This window comes from Notechis scutatus, chromosome Z (genome assembly GCF_049901735.1).
Source record: "Notechis scutatus isolate UNSWTSFEM ecotype Mainland chromosome Z, rNotScu1.2, whole genome shotgun sequence".
NCBI classification, from domain to species: Eukaryota; Metazoa; Chordata; class Lepidosauria; order Squamata; family Elapidae; genus Notechis; species Notechis scutatus.
In genome coordinates this window covers 115194398-115215380 of record NC_142025.1, presented here as the reverse complement: position 1 = coordinate 115215380, position 20983 = coordinate 115194398, and the positions used below count along the sequence as shown (strand labels likewise).

At 38.0% G+C, this 20983-nt stretch overlaps 2 protein-coding genes across 2 annotated transcripts in view; one reads left to right on the top strand and one right to left on the bottom strand.

The window, feature by feature from the left end:
- LOC148129152 (vomeronasal type-2 receptor 116-like) overlaps positions 1-1190 on the bottom strand; it is a 63470-nt gene extending 62280 nt beyond the window's left edge. Inside the window, exon 1 of the mRNA XM_087947379.1 lies at positions 1012-1190. Within this exon, the coding sequence (XP_087803505.1) occupies positions 1012-1190 (179 nt within the window). The remainder of the gene's footprint in view (positions 1-1011) is intronic.
- Positions 1191-13858: 12668 nt separating this feature from the next.
- Positions 13859-20749, top strand: LOC148129151 (vomeronasal type-2 receptor 26-like). The gene is made up of 4 exons (XM_087947378.1): positions 13859-14058; positions 15724-15882; positions 18640-18745; positions 19790-20749. Exons 1-4 carry the CDS (start codon positions 13859-13861, stop codon positions 20747-20749), a joined length of 1425 nt encoding a protein of 474 aa, XP_087803504.1.
- The last annotated feature ends 234 nt before the right edge of the window (positions 20750-20983 follow it).

Genomic DNA, 20983 nt, shown 5'->3' with positions numbered 1-20983 from the left:
TGCTCTTTGTTTAACTGATCCAATTGGAATCTCTTTCTGTGGAGCTCATTCCTGAATAGAGCCATTTCAGTTCTTTTCAGGAAAGCGTTTAGTAGGTGCTGTGCTGTGATGAAATGTTAATTTGAAGCAGGTTGGTGTTGCATTGTTGCCTCTGCAGCTGCATGGAATTTGAGGTCACATAGTATTCCTGCTCTTTTAATTTCCAGCTTCTCATAGGTTTTGATCTGGCTGTTTATTTCCTCCCGTAGAGGTTTGATATTTGTTTTACACACACACACACACACACACACACACACACAGGCACATACACATAAACATAATGATGTTACAACAGCCATGTTTGGGAGACAAAGTACTATACACAAATTGACGATGAAATCTTCCTTCCTTCCTTCCTTCCTTCCTTCCTTCCTTCCTTCCTTCCTTCCTTCCTTCCTTCCTTCCTTCCTTCCTTCCTTCCTTCCTTCCTTCCTTTCTATCTGTCTTAAAGATATGGAAAAATGCTTCAAATGTCCAGAAGACCAATACCCAACCAAACAAAAGATCACTGCATCCAGAAAATTGTAACATGCCTTTCTTACAAGGAACTTCTAGGGATTATTTTGGCCTCCATTTCTGTTTCATTGTCTTTGATCACTGCTCTCATATTAGGAATATTTCTTAAGCACAGAATACCCCTTTGGTCAAAGCCAACAATCGGGACCTACGTGTATGTTCTCCTTATTTTCCTTCCACTTCTGCTTCCTGTGTCCTCTCCTGTTCATTGGTCAGCCCAATGAAGTCACTTGCCTTCTCCAACAACCAGCCTTTGGCATAATCTTCTCTGCAGCTGTTTCTTGTGTTTTGGCTAAAACCCTCACTGTGGTTGTAGCCTTCATGGCTACTCAGGCCAGGCTCCAACATGAAAAAGTGGATGGGAAGAAGAAATGGCAACTTCCACTGTCCTTTTTTTCTGTCTCATTCAAGTTAGCCTTTGTAGCATCTGGCTAGGATCTTTCCCTCCATTCCCACAGTTGAATATGCATTCTGTGACCGATGCCATCATCGTTGAATGTAATGAAGGCTCTCCAGTCATGTTCTCCTGTGTCCTGAGCTACATGGGTTTCCTGGCTCTTGCCAGTTTCTTGGTGGCCTTCTGTTCGCAAATTGCCAGACAGCTTCAATGAAGCCAAATTCATTACCTTTAGCATGTTGGTAGTTTGCAGTGTTTGGGTGCTATTTGTTCCAACTTACCTGAGCTCCACAGGAAAAAGCCTTGTTGGCTGTGGAGATCTTCTCCATCTTGGCTTCCAGTGCTGGATTATTTGGATGTATCTTTTTTCCTAAATGCTACATCATTCTGTTGAGACTGAGTTGAATACCAAGGATCAGCTAGTAAAAAAAAGAACTGAAGAATTCAATTCTTTTACTTTCTGGTACAATGTTGATTAATTTTGTGTAGTAAATTTTGGGATAAAAATCATTGTAATATCATTTATACTTGCTTAATGTTATTCAACTTTTTTTAACCAAGAGTTATGAGTTGATTATCAAAGTGAAGATAATAAGAATAAAGAGTTAAAGTTATTAGATTTCTTTCCTTTTGATGCAATGTTTATTAATATGAGTAAGATTTGGGGATGCAAACATCGATTATTGTCAGTGCTGTTTGCCTAATAGTATTTAGTTTTGATATAGGATATACAAAGGATATACCAAAGCATTACAATCACTCCTCTGAGGCAGTCAGGCCTATAAAAGCTTGGCACTATGACTTCAAGGGGTTTTCTAAGTTATTTTCACATGTTTGTGGATTTGCTTTATCAATAACACCAAGGTAAGTCTTGTCTGGACATGGTGATGATCTGGGAAGATCTTTGAGCTTTTCTATGGAATATGCCAGATTTTCTATGAATATGCCAGCTTATGTTTGTTTTACAAAACACCTCTTCAAATGTTTCTCCCAGCTTGTCTCCAGTTTTTCCTTTATTGGCATCAATGCATTTTTAGCAACGTGCCTCTGGAAGATATTTCTGGTCAACAAAACTTCACATAATCATGCCCAGTTCTCAAATCCTCTTTGCTTCAGGGCTCCCAAACCTCCAGATACCAAATTATAGACAAAGACAAACATTTTTGGTGGAGTTAGGGTGATAAGATAGCCAGTGTTCCAAAATCTAAGGGGCTGCCATAAAGAAGAAGGGGTCATCCTATATACCAAAGCACCTGAAGGCAGGACAGGATACAATGAATAGAAACTAATCAGGAGAGTGTCAACATTTCAAATAACAACCTCCTTCAAAGAAGACTCTGAGGCTAGCAATTCCTCAAAGTTCCATTTTATTAGAGATGTTATATTGCATATCTGGGGAAACCCGAATGTGAGATTTCTGGGTTTTCTCCCACCCATAAGAAAGTCAAAATACATCCCCTGTACCCACAATTCCATCACAGGGTCCAATCATGTTATCGTCCTTACTGGAGACTGCCCCCAGTTACTCCCCTCCAGGTGCAGGGTAAACATCCTTGATTCCCAGAGAAAGGAATGTTGTTGTGGCTAATCTTCCATAGTTCCTTACAATCCCCCCTCCCAATTTCTCAGGTATTAAATATGGCAGCCTCAGAGCTCCAAAGGAAAAAATGGCTTCTAAGGCTGACACAGAGAACCAGCCTAGAAGAAGAGATTTCCTGACAGTTAGAATGATTAATTAATGGAGCAACTTGTCTCTAGAAGTTGTGTTGCTCCAACACTGGAGGTTTTTAAGAAGAGTTTGGACAACATTTGTCAAGCAGGGTTTTCTGCTTGAGCAGGGAGTTGGAATAAAAGACCCCTTCCAGCTCTGTTTTCTGTTATTCTATTATCATCTTAATAATTAGGATGATGTCAACTTTGAACCAAACTGGGCAACAGCCATTTTTCTATTTCTCAGTTGCCACAAAGAGGGGAAGGAGGTTGGAATGCCTTAACTAGAGACAACAGAGAGCTTTTTCATGAGAAAGTCATCTCTACTGGCAATGGATAAGGTTGGGGAAGGAGTGCTGGAGAGCCCGCCAATTAACCCAATTGGCCAACAGGACCTGTGACACTTTGGGATGGGTTTATTTCCTATTTTAATTATAGTGAAATATATAGAAATATTTAGAGTTGATTTTCCTTTGAAGCTGTGCTGGTATGATATACTCAATAAAGAAGATCTTTGAGGAGGATTTAAGCCTCAGACTGATGATTTGCTTGGGTTCATTAGACACAACCTTGACATATGAAAGAAGATAGGTAAACAAATTAGCTCTTCTGCAGACTTTTTAATTAAGGGACAAGGCTGAGCATTTGAAAAAACACTCATTATGTGCCATGAAAATAATCAATTTGGGGACTTCCGTGGCAGGACAGGGACGTCCAGAGGTGGAGAAGCCCAGCTGTGGCTTTCGATCACCTCTTCTCGCGTTGGAGGGATCCCCAGTGGATACACAAAACCCGTGAGAGCTTCGTGTCAGAAAAGAGGACCCCGGGTTGCTGTTTGGGGAAGGCAACTCCCCAGCAATGAAGGAAGTGCCTCTAAGACCAGCGCGATTGAGCCAGCCGCCAGCTAATGGCGGCTCAAAGTCCGTCTGTCACTGAACTGACGGCGAAAAGTGACAGCCTGAAAGATCCGAGCTGAAAAGGGCAGAAGGACTACAAAAGCCGTGAGTGAGATTGGTCTGACTCTCCCTCTTTCATTGTGAGTAACAGTGGGGGAAAGCTGGAGACAAGCGGCTAGAAAAGCGATTCGAAAAGTGAAAGGGGATTAATGCAGACAGAATGGCTCAACATTTAAAATGAAAGTGTGGATTGGAGCGTTTGGAAGAAGATTGTCGAGGAGAGAGGTAGGCGGTGGGATCTTTAAGAAGCTCGGGAGTGGATTGCCATCTGGGATCAGCACCTGAGAAGACTAGAAGACTAGGGGAGAACTATAGCTGCAAAGGAGGGCAGAGCGAGCTGCAGAGGGCGAGATAGTGACGCACTGACTTTTATATGTAAGGTCCTCTTCCTTATAGCTACACTGCCTACAAAACTGATTTCTAAAAGGGATCGATTTGAGGCGGACACTCAAAGTGATTGTGGACTGACAATTGCTGACAGAAAGGAAGAAGAGGGAAGAAGAAGGAAGAGACAGACGGAATCCTGGTAAAGACTGGTAAAGACCGAATGCTGAGTGCTGACAGCAATTAGTCAGCACTTCCTCCCTCTGCTCCTTCAGTGCGCCCAGGAAGAAAGGCTATAAGACTATAACACCAGCCCCAACTCAGACTTGTTTTTCTATGGAACTAATCCCACAGATACGTGTCTAGTGATTCCCTGAAATCTAAAAGACCCTTCTCTTCCCGCACCCTTTCTCTCTCCCTTTCTCTCTTAGTCTTTCCTTTCTCTCTATAACAATTATAAATATAGATGTAAAGGCAAACTGCTTATTATTGTTATTAGGGTTTACTGATTAGAGTCTTTTGAATATACAAAAATTGGAAGGTCTGTTAAATTGGGTTGACTTAGATTAACTGGAACCTTGAATATTAATTACATTATAGGACAAAGGTATATATAGAGTGAGAAATTTCAGAGTTGTTTGTTAGCTGTAAATAAGTTTGATTTGACATGATATTGATTTATTAGGGGTTAAATATAATTAATGAATTTTGGTATATGAACTTAGTATAGAGAACAATATATAATACTTAATATATAATATTTGATAATATTCTATTTATAGTATGTGATAACACTTTATTGAATTGGAATTTAAACTTCCTAAGCGACAAATTGGGTCGAAGAAAGAGATCTAAAATAACTTGGTGTGTAAGCTTAGTAAATAGACTTGCAATCACATTTAAAGGGCTATTACATCGAATGGTGATTTGGGAAAATATTCTTAACATTATCCAATTCAAAAACAAATCTTATCAGAGATGACTTCCACAACAACCACAGCCCTGAAAACGGGAAGGAAGAACACCCAGACCTTGACGACAACTTTGGCAACTGCCTCCCCAACAACGCAGAAAACTATAGAAGAGACCTTGACAGGAGAAAAACAACCGACCGTCACTAATGCCAATCTGCAAGCGACACTATTATCCCTGCAAGAGTCAATGTCTAGAATGCAGGAGATTATGATTAGGAATCACAATGAGACCAGAGCCGATATTAGCGAACTGAAGGAAGAAATGGGGAAATTAAAAGAGGAGATGAGAGCAGATATACAAAAAGTCGAAGATAAGGTGGGGACAATGCAATTGGCTATGGAAAGAACTGAAATAAAAATAAAAAGAAATAGAGAGGAGGACAGAACGAGCAGAGAGGAACCTAGAAAGGACTGAAGAAGGCTTTAAAAGTATTAATAGAGAAATGGAAGATTCCTTGGTCCAACTTGAGATGGACAGAGCAGCGGCATACCTAAGGTTCCAAAACGTGGAGGAATCCAAAATGAAGAACTAGCGCAATTAATGGCAGGTTTGTTGGCTGATCTAGTTGGAAAAGAAAAAGATGACTTACTCAAAGAATTCGAACGAAGTCTATAGGGTGAATACCAGTTACGCAAGGCGTCACAAGTGCCCAAGGGAGATCCATATCCGCTTTTCAAGAAGATGCGTGAGAGACCTAATACTTAGAATGGCCAGAGATGAGAGAGTATTATATATGGGCAAAGAGATCATAGTTCTCAAGCAGATTCCAAGAAAAGTGAGGGCCTTAAGGCAAGAATATAAATTTTTAGCTAACCACTTAAATAAAAAGAAATTTCATTTAAATGGCAAATTCCAGAAGGGATGCTAATATGGTGGAAGGAAGGAAAATTAAAATAGATTCAATAGAACAAGCACAAGACTTTCTAGAACAGCTAACAACCACGGAGGATCAACACACTAAGGAGGAAACCCAAGGGAACATGCAGGAAGATCGGAACCGCCATAGGAACAAGGAAGAAAGACCCGTCCAAACTCAAGGAAAAGACAACTTACAACAAGAAAGAGTAGAAACATCCCCCATACCTCCTACAAGAAGAGAGCCGTATAATTACGAGACAAAAAGCGAGGCAGACTTAAGTAAATGGAGGAAGGAAGTAAAATCCTTTCCATCAACATAAACGGCCTAAATTCAAGAGCTAAAAGGAAGAGGATTCTAAATAAACTAATAAAACAAAACGTTGATATAGTTTGCATACAAGAAACACACATTAGGAAAAGTGAGGAGAAATTTCTAGATTGTCCGAAACTGGGAAAATTATTCACAGCACCAGCAGATGAGCACAAAAAGAAAGGTATTGCAATATATGTGAGAGATGATTTAAAAGCGGAGTTAATCTGGGCGGATCCTGAAGGAAGAACCCTGGTGGTACAAACTTCAATTAATGGCATTACATTTTTACTGGTAGTAATCTATGCCCCAAATGATGATCAAGGTAAATTTTCAAACATCTTCACCAAAAAATAATTGATTTGGAAATGGCAATATTTTTCTGATTGGCGATTTTAACTCTATTGCTGACTACCGGAAGGATCATAGTAACATGAGTAAGAATAAAAAGGAAAAAGAGAATTTTGAAGCCATGTAAGGATATGATGTACGAACTGAATCTGGTAGATATTTGGAGAAAACTAAACCCCAAAAAGAACAGTTTAACTTTACTCTAACCCACACAAAATTTGGACAAGAATAGATATGGCTTGGATAAATGGTGAATTAATTAATGAAATCAAAGATAGCGAAATCTTACCAAACGACTGGGCTGATCACAACCCAATTCAAATAACCTGGAGAGGTAGAAGAAAACCAAAAAGAAGATGGACTCTTAACACTCACTTAATAAAAGAAGAAGAATACACTAATAAATTGAAAGAAGAACTGAACTTCTTCTTAAAAGAAAATAATAATGATCTAACTTCGAAACAAAATATATGGGACACAATGAAGGCATTTATAAGAGGAACAACTATCTCTTACAATGCTATGAGAAATAAAAGAAAGTATGCCCAACAAAGTAACTTACAACAAGAAATTAAGGATTTAGAAACCCAACTACAAAAGAACCCCAAAAATCAAAGAATACAGAATCAGTTAATAACAACTAAACATAATCTAAATTTATTGGAACAAGAAAAATTGGAGAGTAGTCTGAAAATGACTAAACAAATTTATTTTGAGCACGCAAACAAGCCAGGGAGATGGTTAGCCCACTTAAGAAAATGAAAGAAAAAAAAGATTGATACACCAATTAATGGACGAGAGGGCAATTTGCAAGAGGAGATAGAGAAGAAAAAAGAGATCACTTTTAAATACTTCAGGAAATTATACAAAAAGGAAGAGCGTTTGTGAGGACAAAATAATGAAATATCTAGAGGAAGGAAATGAAAAAGCAATTGGAGAGGAAGAGATAGAATTATTAAACAAAAAATATAACATGGTCCGAACTGAAGTCAGCAATAGAGAAGCAAAGTAACAATAAAGCGCCAGGACCGGACGGGATACCTGTAGAACTTTACAAAACAATCATAGAACAAATTGGACCACTGATGCTGGAAGTATTCAATGAGGTACTCCCCTAGTAGCCAAGATGCCGGACTCGTGGAGGGGAGCCTTAATTTCGCTGATCCCGAAGGAGGACCTAGACCATAGACTTATTAATAATTATAGACCAATCTTGCTCCTGAATGCAGATTACAAACTATTCTCTTCTATAATAGCTAATAGACTAAAACAGGTTCTAAACACACATATCCATGAAGATCAAAATGGATTTCTCCCATTTCGACAAATTAAGAATAATCTAAGAACAGTGATAGACATTTCAGAATACTACGAAGCCCATCTGGAAAAACAATTTGCTTTTATGTTTTTGGACACTGAAAAAGCATTCGACAATTTAAATTGGCATTTTTAATTCAAAAATATACAATATGAACCTTGGCACTAGATTCGAAAACGTCGTCACTACAATTACCATACTCAACAGGCAAATATTCTAATAAATGGGGAACAAACTGACCCGATAAAAATAGAAAAAGGGGTTAGACAGGGTTGCCCTCTCTCTCCTCTGCTTTTCATATTAACCCTAGAATCTCTTTTGACGTATATTAGGCAAAATTCGAGAATTAGAGGACTGAGGATTAAATCAGAAGAGTACAAAGTACAAGCCTTCGCTGATGATTTGGTTTTTTTTTTCTGGAGGAGCCTATAGAAAAGGACATAACTTATTAGAAGAACTAGAACGATTTGGAGAAGTCGCAGGATTTAAAATTAATAGGGGTAAAAACGAAATTAATGTCTAAAAATTTAACAGGAGACCAGAATAAAGAACTAGAGACAATAATGGGAATACAGGTGACAAAAAAAATTAAATACTTAGGAATTTGGCTTACTCCACAAAGCAAATCATTAAAAGAAAACAACTATGACAAACTTCTCCAACAATCCAAGAAAGATTTAGATTCCTGGAGTACATTACAACTTTCCTTATTGGGCAGGATTGCTCTGATTAAGATGAATATTCTGCCAAAATTTCTATATCTATTCCAGACAATTCCAATCAAATTAAATAAATTTTTTTTTATGGAATTAAACAAGATAACACTGAAATTTATTTGGCAGGGGAAAAAAGCTAGGATTAATGTAAAAGCCCTACAAAATTTGAAAAGCAGAGGAGGGTTAGGCCTGCCAAACTGGGAAGTATATTACAAGGCAGCCACCCTACTATGGATAAAGGAATGGGTGAATTTAACTAACAAAAGAACACTAATATTAGAAGGCCACGATATGCAGAAAGGATGGCATGCCTTTCTGTGGGAAACTGGGAAACCCAGGCAATCATATTTCCATAGGCATCTTATCAGGGACTCTCTATTAACCAATTGGAAAAAATACGTAAAAAACTTTATCTAAAAATACCGATTTGGCTATCTCCAATGGAAGCGATAGTACACCCTAATAATTTGGATATAACTAAAATGATTAAGTACGAAAATTTATTAGACCCACAAGGAAAATTGAAAACCCGACAAGAATTACAAGAGCGAGGATTTAAAATTGATCAGTGGGTGTACCTTCAAATTCATAGTAGATATAAACAAGATATTAAGGAATTTGGAATCTACAATAAATTACAGACTTTAGACAAAATTCTATTAGGACCGAGCAAAAAAAATATATCTAAATTTTACAAACATTTATTAGAAACTGAATTAGAACAAGAAATTGTCAAAGAAAATATGATTGCGTGGAGCAGAAACGTGGGACGGAGCATTACGCTAGCAGAATGGGAAAGGATCTGGAACAGGAACATTAAGATCACGAAATCAGCAGCTTATAAAGAAAACGCATATAAATGTTTTATAGATGGCACCTGCCCCCTTCGAGATTGGCGAAGATGCACCCCAACACGAGCCCCAATTGTTGGAAATGTCAAAGCATAGAAGGTACCTTCTTCCATTTGTGGTGGTCGTGCAAGGAAACCCAAAGTACTGGCAAAAATTAGGCGCTGGCTAGAGGAAATAACCAAGGAACAAATAGAGTACAAACCAGAGTCCTTCCTTCTAGGAATTTTCGATAAACAAATACCCAAAAAATCGAAGTATATTGTAATTCATATCTTAACCGCAGCCAGACTGGCATTTGCCCAGTGCTGGAAATTATCTTCCATTCCCTCTGAACATATGGTTATTCAGAAAATTTTACAATGCTTAAAATGGACAAACTAACCCAAGCACTAAAAATAAAGATTCCTCATCATATTACAACAATTGGAATCCTTTGTATAATTGGCTAAACCAAAGATAGATCATCTCTAGGAAAATTATGGCGAGGGCCTCTGAAGCAGAGATAAAGAAAAGCACCGCCGATGATACTTTTGAAGAAGAAAGGATCTTACAGACAGTCACAAAATATGGTTTTATTTTTAACTGTTTTCCCTACTCTATTCTTCCCCTCCCTTACTCTTCCCTTTCCCCTCTCTTAGGCTTTCTCTCTCTCCCTCTTGGTCTATGCCAAGGCCTATTTTTCTTTTTTGTTGTACATAATTTGTAGTTGTGTTGTTCTTTTAAAAGGTAAAACTAATAAAGTACTTTTCCAAAAAAAAAAAAAGAAAAAAGAAAATAATCAATTTGGAGCAGCTTTGGAAGAAACTCAATATTTCAGGTTGTTCAGATTTCCTGGGGTTGTAGTCTGGCTGTCCTGAAACAGCTGACTAGACCTTGTTAAGTACAATGGAGAAGGTTCCATTCTTCTGACTAATGTACCCAATGAAATCTGATTTCTCTGGCTGGAGTTTTCATGTTTATCAGGTACATCATACCGGCACAACTAAATTAAAACCAACTCTAAGTATTTCCCGTGGTTTCAGCATAATTAAAAGAATAAATGATTCCCTCCCCAAGTGTCATAGATCACTTTGTCCAATTAGCATAATTGGCAGGCTCCTTGGTTGCTCCTCTTCATCTCCAACCAACACCTGTTGAGATGACCTTGGTTCCAATGGCAAAATTCTGTGTTCTGTCTGCAAAGCATTCCAATCTTAGCCCCTCCCACCATATTGTTTGGCAACTGAAAAATGGCAAAATAGTTTCAGCCAGTTTCAGTTCAAAGTGGACAGCAGGGTTTTCTGCTGGAGCAAGGGGTTGGAATAGAAGATACCTTCCAACTCTGTTTTTGGTTATTCTATTAAGATTTTAATAATGATTACAGAAAATAGATAAACAAATTAGCTCTTCTGCAGAAATGCTAACCAAAGGACAAGGCTGAACATTTTGACAGACACTCATTATGTGCCATGAAAACAAGTAATTTTGAGCAACTTTCAAGCAAACTCTGACATTTAACATTGTTCAGATTTTCTGAGGCTGTCCAGCTGCTTCACTGCTGACTAGATCTTAACAAGTACTGAGGAGACAGTTTCATTCCTCTGCGTAATACTACTCATCAATTCCTTCATGAATGAATGTTCTTCCCTACTGAGTGACTGAGACAGACTATCAGAAGTCTCAAAGCAATCAACTTGTGATGGTCCTCTGGTTAGCACTGATGGAGGAGACAAAAAATAGTCTTCGCTGATAGGTTGGGCCCAATCCGTGGATCACTCATTTAAAGTTGTTCAAATTAAAAGTGGTTATAAGGCCCAAAGTGATGCCATATTATGAGAAGCAGAAGGTTGAACTTGATATAGAGAAAACTCCAGAGAAAGTGGTGTACATGGACAAAAGTACACTGAAATAATCTGACATGACAGGCAAGAGCAATGAGTCCCATTTAAGAGCTAAACTGAATAAAGAAAATGACGCCCAAGGTGTTGGAGGGCACTGACACAGCAATAGGAAAAGCTATTATAGCTTATATACCACTCCATAGTGTGTTACATTACTCTAAGGGTGGTTTACAATGTCAGCATTTGCCCCCAACAATCTGAGTCCTCATTTTACTGGCCTTGGAAAAATGGAAGTCTAGGTCAACCTTGAATCAATCAGGATCATCTCTATCTATTGAACTGGACAGAATATGTGCCTACTTCTTTAAAAAGCTATCCTCTGCCATAGCCAAACCTCTAAGCATAATCTTTGAAAAATCTTTCAGGACCAGCTCCTTGCCAAAACTATGGTCACAAGCCACGGTCATCCCCATTTTCAAAAAGGGAGACACGAGTTTGGTTGAAAATTACAGACCAATCTCTCCATGCTGCGTCACCTGTAAAGTCATGGAATCAATTATTAACCAATCCATTATCCTCCACTTAGAGACAAACAACCTACTCTCTAATGAACAATTTGGTTTCAGAAAAAAAAACTCCTGTAATCTGCAACTCTTACACTGCAGAAACATATGGACTATACAACTCGATCAGGGCAAAGCAATAGACGCAATCTACATAGACTTCTGTAAAGCCTTTGATTCAGTGATACATGGCAAACTGCTACTAAAACTAAAATCTTATGGTATCTCTGGACACCTGCATAACTGGATAGAAGCATTCCTGTCAAACAGACAACAAATGGTCAAAATTGGGAGCGTCTTATCAAATTCTGTACCTGTCAACAGTGGTGTCCCCCAGGGCAGTGCTAGGACCAACTCTCTTCATAATCTACATAAATGACCTCTGTGATCACATTAAGGGCAACTGTGTCCTCTTCACTGATGATGTAAAGCTATTCAACACCACCGACAATACTGATACCCTTCAAAAAGACCTCGACTATGTATCAGAATGGTCAAACAAATGGCAACTTCAAATCTCAACAAATAAATGCTCTGTCCTACATATTGGCAAAAAAAAATCAAAAAATAAAATAAAAGCTGAATAGTCAAGATCTTGTTGATGATCCAAACTCTGTCAAGGACCTTGGAGTTATCTCTAATGATCTAAGTGCTAAATCCCATTGTAACTACATAGCCAAAAAGGCATTAAGAGTTGTTAACCTAATCCTACATAGCTTTTTTTCTGGTAATATCACACTACTAATGGTCTACCATTTGCTAGACCAATACTTGAATACAGCTCATCAGTCTGGAACCCGCATTACATATCTGATTGAGATATATTGAGAAAGTCAGTTGAGAAAGTCCATAAATATTTCACAAGAAGAGTTCTCCACTCCTCTACTCATTGCAGAATACCTTATGCCACCAGACTTGAAATTCTAGACCTAGGAAATCTAGAACTACACCACCTTCGGTCCGATCTAAGTATAGTATATAAAATCATACATTGCAATGTCCTACCTGTCAATGAATACTTCAGCTTCAACCATAACAACACAAGAGCAAACAATAGATACAAACTCAAGGTTAATTACAACAAACTTGATTGCAGGAAATACGACTTCAGCAACAGAGTGGTCAATGTCTGGAATATTCTACCTGACTCTGTGGTTTCTTCCCCAAACCCCCAAAACTTTAACCTTAGACTGTCTACTATTGAGCTCACCCCTTTCCTAAAAGGTCTGAAGGGGGCGTGCATAAGCGCATCAACGTGCCTACCGTCCCTGTCCTATTGTTTCTTTTTTATTTTTTTTATATGTATCCATTTCATGTATCCATAACTATGTTTATACTTATACCTGTTATCTTATAATTGCTTGACAAGATAAATAAATAAATAAAAATAAAAGGATCAGATTTCTGACTGTGGGCATAGTTAGCCTGCAAGTCTGCATTCTAAGCAGTGTGTCATCAAGCAATGATTGACCATGAAGGGCTATCCAAAGGATTTGCTGGAAACCCCTATCCATGCACATAGCCATCTTTTCCAACATCTCTTGCAATTGGAGTAGGGCGACTCACAACTGCCAGGTGGGAATGCCTGGGTGGGCATGGCTGGGTGGTTGCAGTTGGGTCAGCACAACTCAGTGGGCATAGGTGGATGGCATGGCCAACATGCACTCTTCCTTCCAAACTTGAAGGAAGAAAATACAATTATTATCAAAAAAGTTGTTTAGGATTCCAAACATAGCATCCAAAGAATTATTGTTTGAATTATCTCTCTTGGGATTTAGTCAAATCAATTTTGTTTCAGCCAACCTATTGTTCAACTATTTCCCAGGAGAAAATAAGTCTGAGCATGTCTATTATGTCTCTGATATTTAAAACTGGGAGGAGGGACCTAAAGTGAGTTTCTGAAAAGTTAATCTATCAAATCTTTCCCTTTTTAATCTTCTACTATCCATCTGAATTTAGATATTAACAGGCTCTGCTGATACACATGGACTTGCATTTATCTTTTTGTTAAGGGTCAAGTAGTAACCAATCTATCTATTTTTCTCAAAAATGATAATGGTCCCAATCAAGGGGCTGCTGAAATTGGCAGTTGAAATGAACTAGACTGTACAGATGCAGAAAGCTGAGATTTTCTGTTAGACGGTGAAACAATCTATGGTTTTGGCTCTGATCCTTAACTTGGTGGAAGATACAGTCAGTCTGAAATGTCACAAGAGTGATCTTATCCCTGTTCCTCATGAGTGGAACCAGCCAGCTGATCTCCTCATTGGTGGGATGATCTCTCAGTTTATTTATGCATTCAGAGAAGATCTATTTGAGGAAATGCCTTCACAGGTCTCAATTGAGTTTTCTGAGTAAGTGTTTTTATCTATGGAGATTCTCAGAAATTCAGGTCACAGTTGTCTCAAATGTGTTATTTTTTCTTTCAAAAGGCAACTGGACTTATTTTTTAATTCGAGGAAGAAGATGGAAGACCATCACTTAAGGCTTTCAAAAAGAGACTGGACAACCAGATGTCTAAAATGATATAGGGTCTCCCAAAGGTGCTTTTTCAAGAGGCAACTGGACTTTCTGTTTTTTTCTTTGAAGAGGATTCACTTCTCATCCAAGAAGCTTCTTCGGAAAATCCAATTGCCTTTTGAAAAAAAGCACTTTTGAGGCAACCATGACCTGGATGACTGAGAATCTCCGCAGACAGATATAGGACCTCTTGCTGAAGCAGGAAATTAGATTAGAAGACCTACATGGTCCCTTCAAACTCTATTGTTCTATGTTCTAAGATGTTTTGCTTCTTATGCAAGAAGCTTCATCAGTTATAATGCTATATGTTATATAACAGTTATAATGTTACATGTTTCACATAATGTTCATTGGTTATTATTATAACTGATGAAGGTTCTTAGAGAAGAATCTCAAAGAATTTCAAAAAGTACTTGGACAACTATGTCAACTATGATCTGGATGACTGAGAATCTCCGCTGATATCTTGGATAATGATGACTCAAATAAAAAAAGTCCAATTGCCTTTTGAAAGAAAAAAATGCATCTCTAAGATTCAGTATTTGTGTGTGTGTGTGTGTGTGTGTGTGTGTGTGTGTGTGTGAGAGAGAGAGAGAGAGAGAGAGAGAGAGAGAGAGAGAGAGAGAGAGAGAGAGAGAGAGAGAGAGAGAGAGAGAGTGTGTGTTGGTCATTACACCTGCAAATATTATCCAGACTTCCAAGAAAGGTGGAACTGAGTAACCTTTTCTGTGAGATATGTTTTATAGGCTTGTATCACTATAATAGCTTTCTCAGTATTAACCATACTGTTAAGTAACCAATGCATTGGTCCATCCTTAAAGAGCATTCTTTTTATTTTGAAACATTGGTCTAAGAATCTAGAGTAAAATAAATGGCAAGGAAACAGCAAATAAAATAAAATAAAAATCAGAAAGTATTTTTCATGTTGTGAAAACAGTCACAATATCCAGTTTGCAAAATAAAATAAAATAAAGTGTGACTATATTAAAGATATCCTTTTTTCTGGTATATTTTATAGCCAGTGGACTTTAGGTGTGGTTTTTTACATTCATTTATAATAATGCAATAAACTTGACATAAGTTATAATTTTCTATGCTTATGGAACTTTCTATACAACATTTTCTTGTCTTCTTGCAAACAATTAACAATTGTGTTTTTGTCCTTCCATTCCCATTTTTGCTAAACTTTAAAATACCTTGATTTATTGATCGATTGTTGAACAACCACTCTTAGCAAGTAATTCTGAATGATGAACAATGTTTTTCTTTAAAAAACAACTATGATTAAAAATTCAATTCAATTAAAAATAAAAATTTCTTACAGTGTTGTGTTTAACTGATTCTAATCTCATCAGTTCTTATTGCAAACCATATTTTTAAAACTAGGAGGCTTATATAATTTAGTTTAGAAAAAAACATCAAGTAAAAGAACGTTTTTGCAAACAAGAATGGGATGGTGGTTAATGAAGTTTTGTAACTTTTTGAACTTTTATTTCCAGAATGGTTACAAAATTCTACCAGCATGCCCTTGCCCTGGTCTTTGCTGTGAAGGAGATCAATGAGGATCCTCTGATCTTGCCTAATGTTTCTCTTGGATTCCATATCTACGACAGCTACTATGATGCAAAGATGACTTATCGGACCACCCTTCAAATCAAGTAACTTTCTTCTCAACTACAAATGTACCAGGCAGAAGAACCTGATAGCCATCATTGGAGGACTTGGTTCTGATACGTCTTTTAACATGGCAGATATTCTTGGTCTCTACAAGATTCCACAGGTAGGGGTTTTGCACTATGATGTAGAGTTGTAATTGCAGGAATGTTATTATCTTGATGGCAAACCTCAGGTAATGAAGGTTCCAAAGTAAATACAACTCAGGCAAACAAAATCACTAATGTAAAGGAGGATTAGAGAGAGGAAGTAAAAATATGTTAGACTTTAACTAGAGATAATTAATTGTGTTAATTACTATGCTAAACAGTAACGAAAGTTAAGCAATAATCAAAGTTAACCAATGTTGGAGGATTACTAAAAATGTGTATAAATGCAAGACTAGACTCCAATAAAGTTCATCATGATTCATTTGATCATGATCAAACACCTCGACTGCCTCGTCATTACAACACTATGAAACATGGAAATTATTTTTCTCACTTTAAACTCCTGGTGATTCCAAAAAAGGAAAGGCTAATTGACCAAAAATTATTCCTGAAAATGCATTAGGCTCTGATACTTTAAAAGCAGTTCCCAAACCAATGCATGATTCTCCACACATGACAAACCAATCTGTGGTTTTCTATGCACTGAAAAAAGTGTTTCAAAAATTGTAGCAAAATCAGACATAGAGAGATGAAAATGTCCCCTGGTTTTAAAAATTATATTAAAGTTGTAGTTCACATATGGTGCACTGGTCCCTGGGAACATTGATTCCACTCTGGTCCCTTCATTTTATTCCATGGTCTCAAATGAAGCCCAACAATACTTGGGGATTCTTAAATTGCTTCAACATTTTGGATGGAGCTAGATAGGGTTGTTCATTCATGACAATGACAACGGACAGAAGTTTCTGCAGACTCTGGAAGCTTTGCTTTTCCAGAATGGAATCTGCACAGCTTACAGACAGAAAATTCCACAGCGAATCCATTTGGATAACTTTGAAGAAATGATTGAAATAACATCATATATTGATGTACCTTTAATTGATCACAAAACAAAGGTATTTCTCCTCTATGGAGAATCAGTGATCCTGGCACAGCTGAGAACCACCTTATTCATACAAGACCCCAGGAATAAATGGAAAGATTCATTTATAAAAGTATGGGTCATGGCAAGTGGAACTGATTTCACATTACCATTATTGCAAAGAAATTGGGACCTGGACTTTTTCCAGGGTGCCATTTCCTTTACATTTCACTCAAGAGAACTTCCTGGGTTCAATAAGTTTCTTGAGAGTATAAAACCATCCAAGACCAGAGCTTCCTTAAGGAGTTCTGGGAGCGAGCATTTGACTGTACTTTTCCAAACCCTGGTATGAAAATAGAGGAAAATGAAATATGTACTGGAAAAGAGAGATTACAAGATCTCTCTGGGCTTCAGTTTGAGATGGGAACCACTGTATATAGCTATAGTATCTATAATGGTGTTTATGCAGCAGCACATGCTTTGAATGCCATGTTGTCATCACAGTCCCATCAGAGATCCTTCAAGAAGGTTAAAAATGCCAAACTTTTTGAGCTGCAACCTTGGCAAGTAATTGAAAAAATAATGGAACACTTTTATTTCAATGTTCAGATTACGTTTTCTCTTCAGCTGTTTCTAGAGGTGCAATTCAACTGGTATAACAACTGGTTCGGTGAGCACGTGCTTTGCGCATGTGCGCTACATTTTTTAAAAGCCCATTTTCAACTCAATTACTTACCTTCTACTGCAGCTCCTAGGACTAAAACAGCTGAGGCATAAGCAAACCGCTTTGCCACACAAATCAGCTATACTAAAAAACCAGGAAATAAAGCACAGGAAAAAGCAAGGATGAGTGGGTGGGGCCAAATGTTCACCAGAACTATTGGTTCACTTGAATTGGTCCAAACCAGTAGAATCTCACCTCGGCTATTTTCACTGCTAGCTGAAAATTCAGTTTCTCATAGGCACTTTTGACTGCATACAACTTCCTGTATTTGGAGCCTGAAAATAACTATACCTTCTGCAAGGTGATATAATATGCTCATTTTCTATATTGCACCATCACTGTGATTGTGTTTACTTGGACTTGAAACTTTAGATAGAAAGAGAAATGGGGACCTTTTTTTAAAGAAGGGACTGGACAGCTACTTGTCTGAAATAGTATAGGGTCTCCTGCTTGAGCAGGGTGTTGGACTCAAAGGCCTCCAAGGTCCATTCCAGCTCTATTCTGAATTGAAATTGAAATCTTACAGGATGAACTATGAAACAATGAAAGGGATTGCACATTTTTCTTAGCCATCGTATATGAAGTAGGGAACATGATCAAGACTCATTCCATATTTTTCTACCCCTTGAAAAGCTAAAAGGATTCCACAACTTTTTGAAAGTTTGGCTCCATTAGAGGTAAGACATAGAGAAGAAATGAGACTGAGGCTTATTTGAAGTCTATGAAATCATAATATTTCTTAAGCAGAATTAATGACTGGAATTAGTGAAGTAGAACTATGTCACCATATCTGCAAGGAGAAATGAAATCTAATGAATATTCATCCCTTTTGTTTTCTTCTAAACATTGTAAGCTTTTCTTTTTTCCTCTTGGCTTTCCATTAGCTCCATCCCTACCTTCAAAGAATTTCTTTCAATAATTCAGCTGGTGACACAGTGTCCTTCAATGAGCAAAAGGAAATGAGAGGTGGATTTGACGTTGTGCACATGGTCATTTTTCCAAACAGGTCCTTTGAGAGGGTGAAAATTGGATGGATAAATCCAAATGGACCCCAAGAAAATGAATTTGTCATCAGTGATAATATGGTTTTGTGGCATAGAGCTTTCAATCAGGTATGTATTCTTGTGGCTTCTTGAGAGAGTCCATGTTCTCCATGATCAAAGAATCACAACAACTCCATGCCAATGTTGTGTAATGTCTTTACTAGGACATGCAAACTTTTTTTTGAGGAGGGTGCAATTTGTCTCTATGAAACCCTCTGAGGACAACATGGATGGGTATGGTGAAGATTTAGCTACTAGGGTACTAAGATGTAAATAGATCTGAAACTACTCAAATACTTCTTGGAAAAGGGTATTTTGCACATTTCTGCAGGCATAACAATATCTTGTTGCTGTTTATTTTTCCTACTGGCGTAAAGAGCTTGAAAATAAAATGTGCTGGTGCTTTCAAAGTTGCACATCTTTAATGGATGAAGTACTTCAATAAGTGACAATGTTTTAATATGTCTTTTACTTATGTTTATGGAGATTCTCAGTCATCCAAGTCATGGTTGTCCCAAAGGTGACATTGAAGATGCTTCGCTTCTTAAGAAGAGCTGAAAAAGCTTCTTGGATGAGAAGCAAAGCATCTTCAAACAAAAAACGAGAAAGTCCAGTTGCCTCTTGAAAAAGCACTTCTACTTATTGGAAATCCAAAGCAGTCCATGTTATGTTTGGTGCCTCTGAATGAAGGTCACCCAGCAAAGTCTTCTGGTTTCTTGCTGAATGTCATAATCATGAAGCCAAATTGACACACACACTCAAATACTTTAGCCACCTAATGAGAAGGAAGGACTCACTGAGAAGAGCCTAATGCTGGGAAAGATTGAGAGCAATAGAAGAAGGAGATGACAGAGAATGGGGTGGCTGAATCAATGAGGCAGTAGGTGTGAGCTTAAATTGACTCCAGAAGATGGAAGAGGACAGGAAGGCCTGGAAGAACATTGTCCATGGGGTCACAATGGGTTGAACACTCTAATCCTAACAACAACAACAACAACAACAACAACAGCAACACACACACACACACACACACACACACACACACACACACACAAAACGCATGCATATACATGCATACTTAAACATACATGATATTACAACACTGCTTGGGAGACAAAGTGTAATACACAAATTGACCTGAAATCTTCCTTTCTTCCTTTTCATCTTAAAGATATGGAAAAATGCTTCAAATGTCTAGAAGACCAATACCCAACCAAACAAAAAGATGACTGCATCCAGAAAATTGTAACATGCCTTTCTTACAAGGAACTTCTTGGGATTATTTTGGCCTCCATTTCTGTTTCATTGTCTTTGATCACTGCTCTCATATTAGGAATATTTCTTAAGCACGGAGATACCCCTTCGGTTAAAGCCAACAATCGGGACCTCACGTATGTTCTCCTTATTTCCCTCCACTTCTGCTTCCTGTGTCCTCTCCTGTTCATTGGTCAACCCAATGAAGTAACTTGCCTTCTCCAACAACCAACCTTTGGCATCATCTTCTCCACAGCTGTTTCTTGTATTTTGGCTAAAACCCTCACTGTGGTTGTAGCCTTCATGGCTACCAGGCCAGGCTCCAACATGAAGAAATGGATGGGGAAAAGACTGGCAACCTCCATTGTCCTTTTTTTCTCTCTCATTCAAGTTGGCCTTTGTAGCTTCTGGATAGGATCTTTCCCTCCATTCCCAAAGTTGAACATGCATTCTGTGACCGATGCCATCATTGTTGAATGTAATGAAGGCTCTCCGGTCATGTTTTCCTGTGTCCTTGGCTACATGAGTTTCCTGGCTCTTGCCAGTTTCTTGGTGGCCTTCTGTGCTCGCAGATTGCCAGACAGCTTCAATGAAGCTAAATTCATTACCTTTAGCATGTTGGTATTTTGCAGTGTTTGGGTGTTGTTTGTTCCAACTTACCTAAGCTCCACAGGAAAAGCCCTGTTGGCTGTGGAGGTCTTTTCCATTGTAGCTGCCAGTGCTGGATTATTGGGATGTATCTTTTTCCCTAAATGCTACATCATTCTGTTGAGACCTGAGTTGAATACCAAGGATCAGCTAATAAGAAGAAAGGGTTAAAGAAATGTTACACAACATTAGGATATTCCAAGTATATGAGCTGGTGGAATAGTCATTAATAGCAACGATAGTTGCAGAATTCTGGAAGCTGTACTCCACCTTTCTTGGAGTTGGGAGATACTGCATGAATAGATTTTCTTGTTTTATCTGTTGTTATCACATTCCAATTGTATGTATAAGATTTTGGGATTAAAACATTTATTGTATGATCCATTGTATTTGTGCAACTTTTCC

Excerpts from the sequence above, each read along its gene's own strand:
- LOC148129151 (XM_087947378.1), top strand. The coding sequence starts at position 13,859 with ATGGTTTTGGCTCTGATCCTTAACTTGGTGGAAGATACAGTCAGTCTG. Across the intron at positions 14,059-15,723 it reads GTCTCAATTGAGTTTTCTGA|AATGGTTACAAAATTCTACC; the intron begins GTAAGTGTTTTT and ends TTTTATTTCCAG. Across the intron at positions 18,746-19,789 it reads GGCATAGAGCTTTCAATCAG|ACAAAGTGTAATACACAAAT; the intron begins GTATGTATTCTT and ends ACTGCTTGGGAG.